Below are 14371 nucleotides of genomic sequence, written 5' to 3'. Positions count from 1 at the left end.
TTAAAATAAAAGGCCGAATCTAAAGGACAACAACACAGAGTCAGAGGTCTTGGTTTTGAAAGTGCCTTCATACGTGATCACAAAAGGCACTACTGTTAGATCGGCCTCCATTAGGATGTTATTAAAGTCGGCTGCACACACCTACAGCACCACTTATTTCCTAATTGCAATAAATTGTCCAAGATTTGAGGCGTCTGGTTTCCTGTTTAAAGAAAACACAGCTTGGATATAGGAAGCTAACAAGAGGCAATTATATATTATCTTCCTAATATGATTATTCATATCAACCTCTTAAATTGGATGATTTCCTCTCAATCTAATGGATCTAAAAGCTTTCTGAGTCTCTCTTGCTGCTTCTCTTCAGAGCACTTGGAAAAGCTCTAAGGGATCTCAGAGGAAGACCTCAAATTAGTTTGTGCTGCTTGTAAACGTGGTGTTTATCTTTCTGTTGCACTAAAGTGTCTGCTGAATGTCTAAAACGCTAAATGCTTTGGAAATGTGCATGAAAGCAACACGCATGATTCGCTGTGAACCAACGCCACCTGCTGGAATACAGATACATCTGATTCAGAATATAGACTGTTGAGCTCAGTCTATATTCCAGGTCCAATGGTGAAACGCTCATTTAACAAAGGTGTTGGGAATGGGTCATACTTGTAGGAAGTGGAAGAGTACATTTACTAAAGTACAGAACCTAAGGGCAATTTTGAGGTACTTTTTTTATAGGCTTCAACTCCACTGGGAAATAATGTACTTTTGACTACACTACATTTCTTTGACGGCTACTATTACTAGTTACTTTTCAGATTAAGATTCTACATTAAAAAATATATATATTTTATAAAATACAACATATAGTTGCAGATATTAAACAAGTGTTCTCAACCTTTTTTGCTTGTGTGGTTATAAAACAATTATTGGAATCGCTGACCAGAAAATAAATAAGCAACTATTTCTATTTTGAAAATCAAATAATTATAAAAGTAATGAAAGAAAAGTTCAAGATTTTCTGCTTTGCTTTATATAATTGTAAATTAAATATGTTTAGATAGTTGGTCAGACAGAGGAAGTGTAACCTGTGGATTTAGGAAATTATACCGAGCATTTTTAACTATTCCTTTAATAATATATAATCCACACCTTAATCTGTAAATCCGTTGGCCACTGAGCGGCTTCATTGGAGCCTTGCTCCACGGCACCTCGGTAGTGGTAATGAGTGAGAAACAAGGGTGGATTGGTTACTTTCCACACCCAGATTGATCCTTCCAGTCACAAGCCTGTAAATATTGACAATAATATTGTGGAGCAGAGAAACACACGAGCCAGATCCATAACACAGTTTACTCACATTTTTAAATTTGAACATTTTCATGAAACATTTAAATGTCATTTTCCTTAAATCAGTTCATAAGAACACACAAACAACTAGTAGTTCTTATCAATTCTACAGAAAGATATTCCATCAGTGAAACTCTACCAGTTGTAAAGAATACACAATAAAGACTTGTGTCATCAGACGCTGGTGAGACACAGTGAGGCGTTGGTGCCGCCAAATCCAAATGAGTTTGTGAGGGCGACCCGCCGGCCCTGAACGCGCCATGGCTGCGCAGTGCGGGGGACGTAGTTCAGGTCGAACTCCGGCTCGGTCCGGTCCAGGTTGAGGGTCGGGGGCAGGACTCCGTGGTAGCAGGCCAAAGCGGTGAACGCCGCCTCCAGGGCCCCCGCGGCCCCGAGCAGGTGTCCGGTGGCTCCCTTGGTGGAGGAGACGGCCAGGTTGTCAACTCTTTGCTGGAAGAGCCTCTTGATGGCGGCATTTTCGGCCGCATCGCCCAAAGGCGTCGACGTGGCGTGAGCGTTCACGTACGTCACGTCTGCCGGTGAGACGCCGCCGTCTCTGAGGGCTGCAGACATGCATCTGTAAAAACAGTGGACAAAGTTGAAACTACGAATGAAATGACTATGTGTAATGTGAAAGGCATCTCTTGTAGTGACAAACCAAAACGAAATACCACCCAACTGAACAGGATTTATTGTTACAGCCAGGTTTATTTTACGTAATTGGAAAAGCCCACATACAGTCTACTGCTTTTGAAAATGTGGTTTTATAATAATGCCCCAAGTATAACAAGCCAAATCTGGTGTTGGAGTGCAACATCTCTTGGGGTACTATGTTCGATTGCCAGAGTTGTTTATTTTAATAGCCGTCCACTGTGGTGTTTTTTTTTTTCCTGTATTTTTCCCCCTCCTTGAAATTGTACGGTGTCCAATACAAAACACATTTGTACACACTAGTTTTGTGGCATCAAATATTTGAGAATAGAAAATGCAAGCACAAAAGGTTGTCTCTTGCGTGCTTGAACAAACAAAGCAAACTAAAAAGAGTCACCTGAACGCTCCATCTCCATCTGCAGTGGGTGCGGTGATGTGGCTGGCATCGCCAGAGAGTCCATAACCCAGGATCTCTGCGTAGATCCTGGCTCCTCTCTTCACCGCGTGGTCCAGCTCCTCCAGGAGGAGCACTGCCGCTCCTTCGCCCATCACAAAGCCCTCTCGCTCTGGGTGAAAGGGCCTTGACGCCCGCGTGGGGTCGTCGTTCCATTTGGTGGCGAGGGCGCGTGCCCTGGCAAAGCCGGCTACTGACAGAGGCCCCACACAGGACTCTGTTCCCCCTGTGACCATTGCATCTGCATCCCCGTGGGCAATGAACCTGGCGGCATCACCTATGGCGTGGGCACCTGTGGCGCACGCTGTGGACACTGCATGGTTGGGACCCTTCAGTTTGTGTCTGATACTTATGTGTCCGGCAGCCATGTTGACAAGGATGCGAGGCACAAAGAAGGGACTGACTTTTTTGTAGCCCTTTTCTTGGAAGGCGACGGCGGTGCGAGCGATTTCATCCAATGACACCATGCCCATGCCAACCGCCACCCCAGTGTTGACTTGTTCCTCTGGGGTTTTGGGGTGCCATCCTGAGTCCTCCAGGGCCAACCGAGCTGCTCCGAGGGCCATCACAGTGGCGGGAGACATGCTGCTGATCTCCCCATGAGAGGCAAACATCTCATCCTTAAACTCTCCCTGGTCATTTCCTCTGGGCACCAGTGCCGCCACTCTACAGGGAACAGACCTGTACTCCTCTGAGTGAAGGGCAACAATCCCACTCTGACCTTTAATGAGGCGGTCCCAGGTGAGGGCAGTCCCTGTGCCCAGAGGACACACTAACCCTATGCCAGTTATGACAACCCTCCTCTTGTGCTTTCCAGAGGTGCAGCGTCTGGAGTCTTGGTTTGGACAAACACAGACGGTCTTTTTAAGAAGTGCCCCCATGTTATGTGGCCTCAGCTGGAGTTTAGTCCAACAGGATAGTGATAGAGCAGACATGCTGCTGTATCTGTCAAGTTTCACACAGCTTGCTTGCAGCTTTGGTGAATCCCCCTCTTAATGACAGAAGAATAAATGTACAAAATCAAAGTTTAAACGTGCTTACAGACGCAACTGGACTTAAGTGTGTTACTTACCCGGCCGAGCACCGCTTCAAAGTTAACTGTCAATTCTCATTGCATTCGTAAAGCGAGAAAATCTATCTTTGAATCACTCCGTAGCGATTCTTAGGTAGCAATTTTGAATGCCGGATTTGTTTAACATGTAAATATCACATTTTAAAATATAATCAAACCAACAGAGAAGGAAACAGGTGATTATATGTAATGAAACACAATTTATAAAATAAATTAAACATTATCTACATTATTTAAAGCTTCAAAAACGTATTCAGGCGCTGATGGGTCAGCTAAAAACAGGACCCAAAACATCTACTAGCCAAAATAGCTACTTTAGCTTTAAGGCTAGCCCTGATACTCTAAAGGGAAAGGACTTTTTAGTTTGTTCAGGAAATACCAGCATGGCTTTGTCACCAGCAGTGACGACACTAGGTGAAAATCCAAACGAAGTCTTTCTAGGCGTTGCGAAGTTGTTACTCACATACGCGGATAACATTTTAAGGTAAGGTTTGTGAATTTAGCAACGCAATACAACAGCGGTGTGTTGGCTTTCTGTGAATTACAAATGAAGTAAAGTTTGTTAATATCGTGTCAACCGCCGGTAGAGCTAATTTAGCTGTAACGTTACTTGTACAATGAACAACACAAGTGAATCTAGTGAGACCAATTTCATGATTTGTGTGTATATTCCTCATTCATGAACACATACCTCATTGGTTTGTATATATGTGTCTTTTTCTGCCTGAGAGGAACAAACTATATTTTCTGAAAGGCCTCGAGAACAGCTGTACTTCCTCATATGATGTCATCTTCCAACAGGTATCCCGATGAGGAAAAGTACAGGTCGATCCGCATAGGCAACCCCACATTCTTCACCAAGCTGTTGCCCATCAAAGGTGCGGTGGAATGCCTTTTTGAGATGGGATTTGAGGAGGTAATTAATTAAGTAACTGCCAGGTGGCTGCTGTAATGAGTTAAAGACGTTGTACCACTTGGTTCATTGTCTATGGTCTAGTTGTTCGTCTCTCATTTGCCCAACTGTGAGTAAATCTTATGACCTCTTGCACCTCCTTTTCAGGCTGAAACACACCTGGTGCTCCCCAATTCTGCATCCGTGGAACAGCTGAAGCTCATCAGGGACTCTATAGCAGCAGAGAGGGATCAGAGACAGCGTGGAGGACAGCCTGTCCAACCTACTGCTCAGACTGTCGCACCCTTGGCCTCCGCCTCAGTCTCACCCTCAGCCTCAGCACCAGAGAGCTCCGCTGCTGCCTCCAGCCAGCCAGTTACACCACCTCCATCGCAGCCTTCATCCTTGGTAAAGATGTGCTCTTCCCCGGTTTAAATGGCAGGAACTGTGATTGAACATATCTGAAGTGTTACGCTGTAATATTACTGTAGCAGAGTCACAGGGATGCTGAAGACACCTTAACTTACTTTGTTCTCTTTGGCTAGGATCATTTTTATATCAAATTAAGAGTCAACAAGTTTTATGATAGATACCTAAACTTAATAATGTGAAACCCTAATTAATGCCAATTTGCCAGATAAGGAGGGTGGGATCCACATTGCTTTGCAGGGGTCTCAAACTCAAGGCCCGCTACGTCATTTTATGTGGCCCGCAAATCCGCCAGCAAAAAGTAAAAAAAAGAATTAAATAAAAAATTAAATAATTAAAAGTTTGACTTGATAATAAAAATATCCCCGTAGTCGAAATTATGAGATAGAAAGTCGAAGTTATGAGACAGAATGTCATAACTATGATAGAAAGTCACAATTATGAGATACTTTAACACACAGTCATAGAAGCAGCTCTTTGGCTGGTTACTGTACACTTGATATGGAAATGTATTGTGAGTACATTGAAGACTACTTTAAACGTGGCTTTACAACACATGAAATGCATCACGTGGGATTGTGCAAACGCACCCTTGAAAGGATTTTCAGCTTTGAACAAAGTCATTGTAATAACTTGTGTTGATATTTATCTTTGCTATTTTCTTTAATAGTTTGATCTTTGATAGAGTAATGTGGGTTTCTGAACCCTAAATTAAAAGGATTTAAATTATAATAGAAATGTGCTGAAATATATTTTTACATTTATATAACTGCATGTACAATATTTTCACACTTGAATAAACAATAATCAAATGCAGAGACAGTTAATTACCAATATGTTAGGAGTAGTTACATTTACACAGTCTTACATTTACAACTGGCCCTTTGAGGGTGACCGTGACGCTGATGTGGCCCAGAGTGAAAATGAGTTTGAGACCCCTGCTTTAGAGCATGTCAAAGCCCTGGTTTGTGTACACAAAACATTTATAATGTGACCACAGGTATTCAGAAAGGTCGACCCTTGCCAGATTAACTGCAAAATAATATGCTCTTGAAATTGGTATTTCTGCTTCAAATATGCTCATTGGTGGTTACAGTGATTATCAAAAAATAAACAAGATTTAGGGTTATAAATTAGGGAACTTCAACATAACTTCTTAATGCGTTGCCACTCTTTAATATAATACTGTTTTATTATTTTAGGATATTTGGGTGTAGGTTGTTGCAGTTGTGTAATCTGGATGTTTTCTTGTCTTGTCAGGAGAACAGTATGAGCTTTTTTCTGACCCTCCAGTCAAACTTCCAACACGTGATTCTTTATGAAAACCTTGAGCTGCAGCAGAAAGCCAGGAGCCACATCCCTCACCAGCAGCTGTCCTCTGCTGCTGAACACAAGCTGAAGGAGGCGAAAGAGGCGGATCCAGGTGAAGTCCCCTTAGTCACTCAAAAGAATCAGTTGTATATATGGATTGTACTGTATGCAGATAAAGATGTGCATTAAAGAGTGATTCAAAGGGACCCTCTGATTTGCTTTCCTCTGTGCAGAATGTAAACTTGGAATGGAAGACTTCCTGGTGCTGGAGTTGCTCAGATGGTTCAAACAGGACTTCTTCTCCTGGGTGGACTGCCTGCCCTGCAGCCAATGCAAAGGCAAGACCCAGAACACCACGGCCCTCAGTCCCACCCCCGATGACATCCGCTGGGGAGCCCAGCGAGTGGAGAACCACTACTGTCAGAGCTGCCAGCTCTCCACCAGATTCCCCAGGTCTGTGTGTGGTTAGTTCTTACTACTCTCATAAAGGAATTAAGGATCATCTTTTGAAGTAATATTCAAATTAGGATTAAGTTGCAAAAAGAGGTAGGCAGGTTTTTACTGCTTTTATTTTGTTTTTAAAATGGTATGGAACATTTTTCCTGCAAACAGTTAGAAAGACTATGAATGAATTTGACCACAAAACATATGGAGAATAATGAACGCTTTGATTGATTTTTCTCTCTGTTGTTAATTAATACCAGGTACAACAACCCTGAGAAGCTTCTTGAAACCAGGAGGGGGCGCTGTGGGGAATGGGCTAACTGTTTCACTCTGTGCTGCAGAGCCCTTGGCCTTGAGGCCAGATATATCTGGGACAGCACAGGTACATACGAGACTGACAGATGTGGCTCAAAGACTTTCCTTGGTCTTTAGTGATAGTGAACTGGATATCTTTAGGTTGAACTGTTGCTCTAAAAGTAATCAACTGATTCATCAATAATGGAAATAGCCAGTTTACAAGCTAAATGGAAACCAATAGTTGACCTGTTCACAAGGTCTAGAATGAGCTAACTCTGCCTTCAAGAATAGATTCTGTGAAACACTGAAACTAATTATTTTACCATTTAAAGAGTACCCATTTAAGATATTTAATACTAATTATATTGCACACTTGAGTTTCATATATTAGGAACATGTCGTCACATTTTTACTACATCACAAAATGTACTTTCTTACGTGCTGTATGAGAGGCTCATTGATTTGGTTCTCTGTGATGTTTCAGACCATGTGTGGACAGAGATCTACTCGGTCTCTCAGCGTCGCTGGCTGCACTGTGACTCGTGTGAGAACGGCTGTGATAATCCTCTCCTGTACGAGGTTGGCTGGGGGAAGAAACTGGCTTACGTTCTGGCTTTCTCCAAGGACCAGGTCAGACAAATGCATATTATCATTGCTTCTACTACAACTGTTAGTACTAATCAGTCGTTAAAATCTAAAGCGGTGTCAATACAGTTTTATTTTCACTTTAGATTTTGGTCTTATTTCTGGGGGTTAGTTAAAAAAATTGCCAAATTAACATTTAAGTAACATTTTATTTACATTCAATGAAATGATCAGAGCCAACAATGTTTTTTTATGATTATATGTCATGCAGATGGTAATTACAGAATTCCTGTATGATGGTGTTTTCTTTTATGGATTGTTTTGAGTCTGGACATAAAACACTGCGGCTGTTCTGATGCTCGGTGTGAATGAAAACGTTGTCATTTGATATTATTTATTTTATTTTATGTGGTAGTTTATTTTCACCTGTAATGCTTAACACTCCCTTTGGGCCAGTAAGCTAAGAGCTGTGCACTGTTTACTGTAGTTTAGGCCTGAACACTCTTCCAGCGGGATCAGACCGTTCATACTTCTGCATTTGTTTGTGATGCAGGTCGTTGATGTGACGTGGAGGTATTCCTGCAAACATCCAGAGGTTCTGTCGAGAAGGACCAGAGTTCAGGAGGCCTGGCTGCTGCACACCATTACTGGACTTAATGTCTCGGTAAAGCTTGACCCTTTTAAACTCCACTTGTAAGACTGACTGTCGCGTTGAGTCTGATAAGTAAGTAAAGCACTGTCCATCTGCTCTGTTACTGAAGAGGCAGCAGACCTTCAGTCCAGACAGGAAGAAGGAGCTGACAGAGAGGCTGCTTGTCGAGCTGGTGGAGTTTATTTCCCCCAAAAAACCTAAACAAGGAGAGCTTGGCGGACGCAACTCTGGCTCTCTGGCCTGGAGGATAGCACGGGGGGAGACCAGAAAGGCTGATGCAGGGACCTCCACACAGGTACAGTTTGTTATACATGGTGTTATAATTGAGCTTACTCCACTCAGCATTATGTATCTAATGATTCATGTCTTTATATGTATTTTAATCAGCCTTTTCTCATCAGCAACATGATCTTTATTGCTGTGTGTGTGTGTTTTCTCAGGCTACAGGTTATGTGTTCACTCCTACTGAGAAAGAGAAGAGCGACCGGTTGCTGCATGTGCGCTACAGTGCCACCAAAGACCAGTACTGTCGAGTGTCCAACAACTCTGAGGTTGTTCAGAGCTGGGATCAGTGTGTGTGGAGGAAGGAGTCGGTGTTCAGGAAGGTGGAAGACGACTGGCAGATGGTACGTTTATTATCGTCTGACTAACAAACCCATGGGTTTTAGTATTCTATGGCTCAGGATAGGACACATTCTTAATGCTTTTGGGGAGTGAAAACTTAAAATGGAAACACTCAACAAAGTACTGTATAAGAAGACCTTCATCATGCATTTTTGGTAAATGTACAATAATAGAGGGAATGTTATATAACTCTCATTTAGTTCTAAACGGCACAGAAAACAGGTTCAGCGATTTTTAACTTAAACACAAGGGTAAGCTATCACTCAGAAAAGGCTACTTTAGAAAAAATGTATAATTTTGCTCACATAAAGTTTGGGTATTTGTGATCAACAAATTAAAACAAGATTAAGAGAAGAGTCCGGCTAAACTAGCTGCTCTTTGAGGCTGTATTTAGTACTAGCGTAATGCTATCATGGACATGCTAAGTGAAGCTTCCTGTATGGTGCAGTGGGTTCGGGTGGGAGGGGACAGTGGATTAGATATGTGAAACTGTCTGATAGCCTGAAGATAAAAGCCGTCCCTCAGCCTGGATGTCCTGCATTTCACTCCCTCTTCAGCCAAAGGACAGAGGTGTGTTGGGGGTGGTGTCTTTAATGATGCTTGCCCTGTTTGACCCATTAGAATGCTAATAGGTGACATTTGCATTTTCAAAGAAGTTGTAGTCATTGTTTGATTTAATCAGAGCGTGTGAGAACCACGCCGAGACAAGAGAGGGGGGTTATGTTTAGAGAAGGCACCTTCTGTTTGTCACAGACCAGTTGACCCACCAGCATCAAAACAAGCACTCTGATGATGATGCTTTTGTTTTGATGTTATTTTGAACGTGACCAGATTGTATTTCTTTCTTCAGGTGTACATCGCTCGAACAGAAGGCTCCTCTGTGGGGAAAATTAGCTGGAAGTTTGACTTTTCTCCGGCGGGAATGAAGATAAAGTCGGTCTCGATCATGGCCAGTAGTCAGACCTTCCACTCTGGGAAAGTCTGCTGGCACTTGCAGGCGGGCCAGAGTACCACAGAGTTCTCCGGAGGTATGGTTATGTAATAGATATTCCGATTGAATACAATGTGCGACGTGATCCCTCCTAATGATTTCCTCTCCTGTGTTTGAACCCCCGCAGACGGGAAGATGCAGTCGTTCCAGAGTCTCTCCGGCTCCTCAGAGTTCATGGTTGTAGCGGCGCTCAGTGGTGGAGAGGAGGAGACGTCATGGCAGCACTCCCAGCTCTTCAGACGAAGCTTGAAGGAGACGGAGGAGTCCTCCTTTGAAATCCTCATCCATTTGGAAGATGCTTAACAGTTGTTTTAAGTCTTTTTCAGTGTCGATCGCTCTGGCGAGTTCAGCGCAAAAATTGCTGGATGATAGTTTTTGTATGACAAATCAGTGCAATATTTAAATGTGTGTCAGACCTCCAGGATGATTGAATATGCATGACCTAATAAAGACATGAATTCTGTACCTATCACAGAGTACAGATGTTGTCACATATAAACATTATTTTTGACTGAAGGCCAAATAACCTTCTACAACATGAAGTCTAAAATATACATGTAAATGGTTTTAAACATAAAAAGCCATTGTGAATGTGTCTTTAATTTGTGATAAATGGAGACATTCCACACAGCAAACCCGGGTTGATGCCCTTGTCAGCTTAGTTTGCGCCAGTTCTCCTGCTTTGTGCTCATTAATGTTGGTGAGTGTGTCATTTAATATTTGGCTATGGCATCTTTACACCGTGTTATGCCAGTTTAAGTGTTGTAAGTGTGGTGGAAAGGGCCGAATGTTAGGAATTATATGGTGGTACAGGATAATAAAGATATTTTTTGTAGTCTGGTAGTCTCTATGTCTATGGCAATGTGTTCGTTACGTCTAGTTAGTCTTGATGATGAAGCTCGGCGTTTTTGCCGCCATCTTGCGTTGGAAAAAAAGCCCCATGGGCCACTAAATATTGACGTTTCCTATTGGTCGAGGTACCGGCGCTTTTGAAAAGCCGCCATCTGATTGGTCGCTTTATCTGCGCGAGACGATTCGCCGTCTATCATGCAGATGGCGGAGCCGGACAGCTGAGCCGCTGCTAGCTAATCTCCGTTTTTATTTCTAAATGAAATGTATTTAAGTACGTCGTTTTCTTAGCTTTTTGAGTTGAACTCCTATTTTATTCTGTTGTGTTATCTCATGTAATTGTAAGTCTTATTTAATGCGAGCATTTTTTTTACCGTATTTATTGTGAAGCAAGTAGTCCCGCTAGCATCTTTGTTGGAAGTTTAGGCCTAACTGCCTCCGCTGGTCGATTTTAACAATAGCCGCGATACACTCCCCCCTGCTCCGCTTTGTTTTGATACATTCAAAGGATTACCTTTAACGCAAACTGAGGAAGAACATGGAAGATAAACAGGTCCGGGTACCTTTCAGCAACTGATACATGTGTTATGCTGACGGACATTTAAATTCCACCGGAATTGAAGACATTTTACGAGGGGCATCATTAAAAAAAATTAGGACCACAAAGGAAGAAGATGTCCAACGGAGCAGCAGGAAGCGGCGGTCTCGCGTGGATGGTGAGCTAGTTTATCGTTAAATAAACTCAGTTTTATAACCTGAATGGTTGCTTTTGTATCACATAAAAACTGCTATGTGCACCTTTTGCTTCAGCTCATATTTAACGTAGTTAATAGCCTCTTACGTTATTAACGTATTCTCATTTCCAGAATACGCTTGTTAAAGACCAGCCAGCTGGTGTCACGGGGTTTTAAACCCTGATTTATGTCTCAAAGGCGTGAGCCCTGATACAGGACCGCTACCGTTATTTATACAGATGTGTAATAACATCTTATCTCGAGGACAACGAGATACAACGGACCAAAGAGGCCATAGCTACTATCCTCAAAAACACTCAAATTAAACTTAACAAAACTTCCAATTGAAAGTTGTCTCGTTCATTCGTAAGTACATGTTCAATACACAATAAAACTTAATGACGTTAACTTACTACTTTCATTATGTAGCAGTGCTGCAATATACTATACTATTTAAAAGCAAGCAAAATGATAATTTATTCAAAATCCTACTGAAGTAGTATCGCCAAGGTATACTTTAAGTACCAGAAGTAAAAATATACATTGTGCTGAATGGCCCATTTCAGAATCTTATATATTAAATCACTGAATTATGAATAGTGATGCATAATGCATTGTGTACATCACTTTAATGTCACAGCTGGTAAAGATGGGGCAGATTGTGTTCGCTGTATACACTGCTGGGTATCCTAACCTACAATAATATACCCCAATGTACTTGTATATTTTGTATTAAGAATCTGCTACAGTAGAGTACAATATGTCCCACTGAACTGTAGTCGAGTGGAAGTATAATGTAGCATAAAATGGAAACACTGGAACATTGTACTACGTAATTACAGTATAAGTACAATGAATGGAAGACGTCTTCTCTCAGTGAAGCTCCTCTTTCATTAATTCATTTTATTTCATTACATTGAAAAGGAAGTGAGCGTACCAGGTTTTGATTACAAAGTATTATCTCAGCATAGTTTCCTTCACAGCACTTTCATGAACATGATCACTAAAAACATGGCGACTGTAACAACACAGTAAAGTACATACTACTAGTAAATAGCTCCTTATGATGGAGGAACATTAGCTTTTAAACCCACCACTCTCCCTGCAGAAAAGCATTGCAAACGTTGAAGAAACATTGGCTGGTATTGTGGAATATTCTACCTGATTTATTTTAATTTAAGATTTATGTATCTACTAATATGAATGAGAAAGCTGCAATTTTTCTCGTCCTAAAAGGTTCAACAAGGCTAACAGGAAGATGTCAATCAATTAATCTAAACAGACAGATAAACTGAAAACCCTTGTGTGCGTGTGTGTGTGTGTGTGTGTGTGTGTGTGTATGTGTGTATGTGTGTGTGTGTGTGTGTGTTCAGAGGCTGGCAAATGCTTATTTTCTTGTCTTTCATATTAAATGTTAATTGCAAGTATATCCATTATTACTGATTATTTGAAATCCCACATGCTCTCGAACATTTAGAAGAGACGTCTACTGTTTTCCCTTTGATGGTGTGCACTGATAATATTCTTGCAGGTCCAGAGACTTTTCACATAGTTCTGTGTGTTTGTGTAATAACAAAAACAAATCTGCCAAACAGGAGGCTGCGAATGGTCGAGGCGATGCTGGCAAGATGGAAGGTGCCAAGAAAGACAAGGCGGCCTCCAAGTTGTCTGTGGAGCGAGTGTACCAGAAGAAGACCCAACTGGAGCACATTCTCCTCCGCCCGGACACGTACATCGGTACCGTGGAGCCGATCACCCAGGTGAGTCCGGAGCAAACGGACCTTCAAGGATGGACACACGAGCCCCTTTAAGCCCACCTGTGATCAAAACTAGTCAGCTCGACGCTTCAGCTGTTCCCGACGCCGTTGGAAGACTCAGACAGATAGCTAAAATAATCTTACGGCATTAAAATCACATTTTAATACGTAGCTTCTGCGTGAAATATGTTCAGGAAATACGTATCCTGTTTTTAAATCAAATAAATGTTAAATTAAGAGTGATAAATTACATGCAGCTGTAAAACCAAAGGCACAAATAAAACAATTTAAATCATGAGTAATGAATTTAATTTAGTTCCGCAATGCTTGAGATTTATAAAAGAAAATCCGGCGTACGTTCATCTTCATAAATCTGCCGATGTGTCTGTATATGTCTGTCTTTGCGTGCACACACACAGTTTTAGTTGTGAATCAACACGAGGTTTTATGCGTCTGATGATGAAATTAAAGAATACTAATGAAATGGCATTTGTTGTATCCGCCAGTTCAATCATTTAAAGCTTAAAACTTGTTAAACTATTACTTCTAATACGTTTACACTTGACTGTGTTAACCTTTCTGTTCATTTGCATACTCTTTGCTTTGCTGCTTTGACAGCATTTCTCATGATCACTGCTACCAACGAGTGGTCCACCCTCAACTCAAAAGTATTTATATCTTTCGTTTTTTCCAGCAAATGTGGGTTTTTGATGAAGACATCGGAATGAACCAGAGAGAGATCACCTACGTTCCTGGACTGTACAAAATCTTTGATGAAATTCTTGGTGAGTGACTCCACACTGTTCATTTGTAACCGTCTGTGCAGATTCGTTTCCCTGAGAAATGAAAAGTTGACTGAGAAATCATTTCAGTGTTTGTGGCAGCTCACGGTCAAAGCTGTGGTCTTTCGTCATTTCATCCGGTGAAGAAGCAAGCGTGCGGAAGTCAGCGTGCCCCGCTAGATAACGGGTTGATAAAGCCGTCTATCTGTTACACGCTAGTTCTAATGACTCGGTACTACGTGGGAGTAATGCCTTGCTCGATGCCTCGTCTGGTAGAGTGCACCGGTGTAATCGGATTTTAAAATGATGCTCAACACGGTGCTTCCATCTCCGCTCACCTCTTAGCCTGTGTGTTTATAAAGGTGTTTGACTAATGATGACGGTCTCTGTGTCTGGATATTACCTCTGTGTCCGGGGTGAAATACACAAGGGGCACAAGCCGGCAGCAGATATCTAAGGCAGAAGAGCTCTCAGAAGAAATACAAGTTACATATATATATATATATATA

General features: G+C 41.8%; 3 protein-coding genes across 5 annotated transcripts in view; 2 read left to right on the top strand and 1 right to left on the bottom strand.

The window, feature by feature from the left end:
- Positions 1-1327: 1327 nt before the first annotated feature.
- On the bottom strand, positions 1328-4589 carry oxsm (3-oxoacyl-ACP synthase, mitochondrial). Of its 2 annotated transcripts, none has more exons than XM_031854330.1 (3): positions 4207-4589; positions 2387-3434; positions 1328-1915 (listed from the first exon to the last, which is right to left on the bottom strand). In XM_031854330.1, exons 2-3 carry the CDS (start codon positions 3376-3378, stop codon positions 1513-1515), a joined length of 1395 nt encoding a protein of 464 aa, XP_031710190.1. In that variant the 5' UTR covers positions 3379-3434; positions 4207-4589; the 3' UTR covers positions 1328-1512. The 2 variants fall into 2 exon arrangements, with proteins under 2 accessions (XP_031710190.1, XP_031710191.1); XM_031854331.1 differs by lacking the exon at positions 4207-4589 and adding an exon at positions 3516-3626.
- Positions 3793-10588, top strand: ngly1 (N-glycanase 1). Its single transcript, XM_031854329.1, has 12 exons — positions 3793-3999; positions 4317-4431; positions 4576-4815; positions 6097-6259; positions 6381-6600; positions 6852-6973; positions 7373-7518; positions 8027-8137; positions 8235-8420; positions 8566-8751; positions 9600-9777; positions 9868-10588. Exons 1-12 carry the CDS (start codon positions 3899-3901, stop codon positions 10041-10043), a joined length of 1944 nt encoding a protein of 647 aa, XP_031710189.1. The 5' UTR covers positions 3793-3898; the 3' UTR covers positions 10044-10588.
- Positions 10589-10756: 168 nt separating this feature from the next.
- Positions 10757-14371, top strand: part of top2b (DNA topoisomerase II beta) — an 18917-nt gene continuing 15302 nt past the window's right edge. For both annotated transcript variants that reach the window (XM_031853917.1, XM_031853916.1), the window contains exons 1-3: positions 10757-11305; positions 12919-13083; positions 13775-13865. In XM_031853917.1, coding sequence (XP_031709777.1) covers positions 11264-11305; positions 12919-13083; positions 13775-13865 — 298 coding nt within the window. In that variant the 5' untranslated portion in view covers positions 10757-11263. The remainder of the gene's footprint in view (positions 11306-12918; positions 13084-13774; positions 13866-14371) is intronic.

This window comes from Anarrhichthys ocellatus, unplaced genomic scaffold, assembly GCF_004355925.1.
Source record: "Anarrhichthys ocellatus isolate YVR2014 unplaced genomic scaffold, GSC_Weel_1.0 scaffold14, whole genome shotgun sequence".
Taxonomy (NCBI): Eukaryota; Metazoa; Chordata; class Actinopteri; order Perciformes; family Anarhichadidae; genus Anarrhichthys; species Anarrhichthys ocellatus.
The sequence above is the reverse complement of the archived record's forward strand: the minus strand, read 5'-3'. Positions and strand labels throughout refer to the sequence as shown.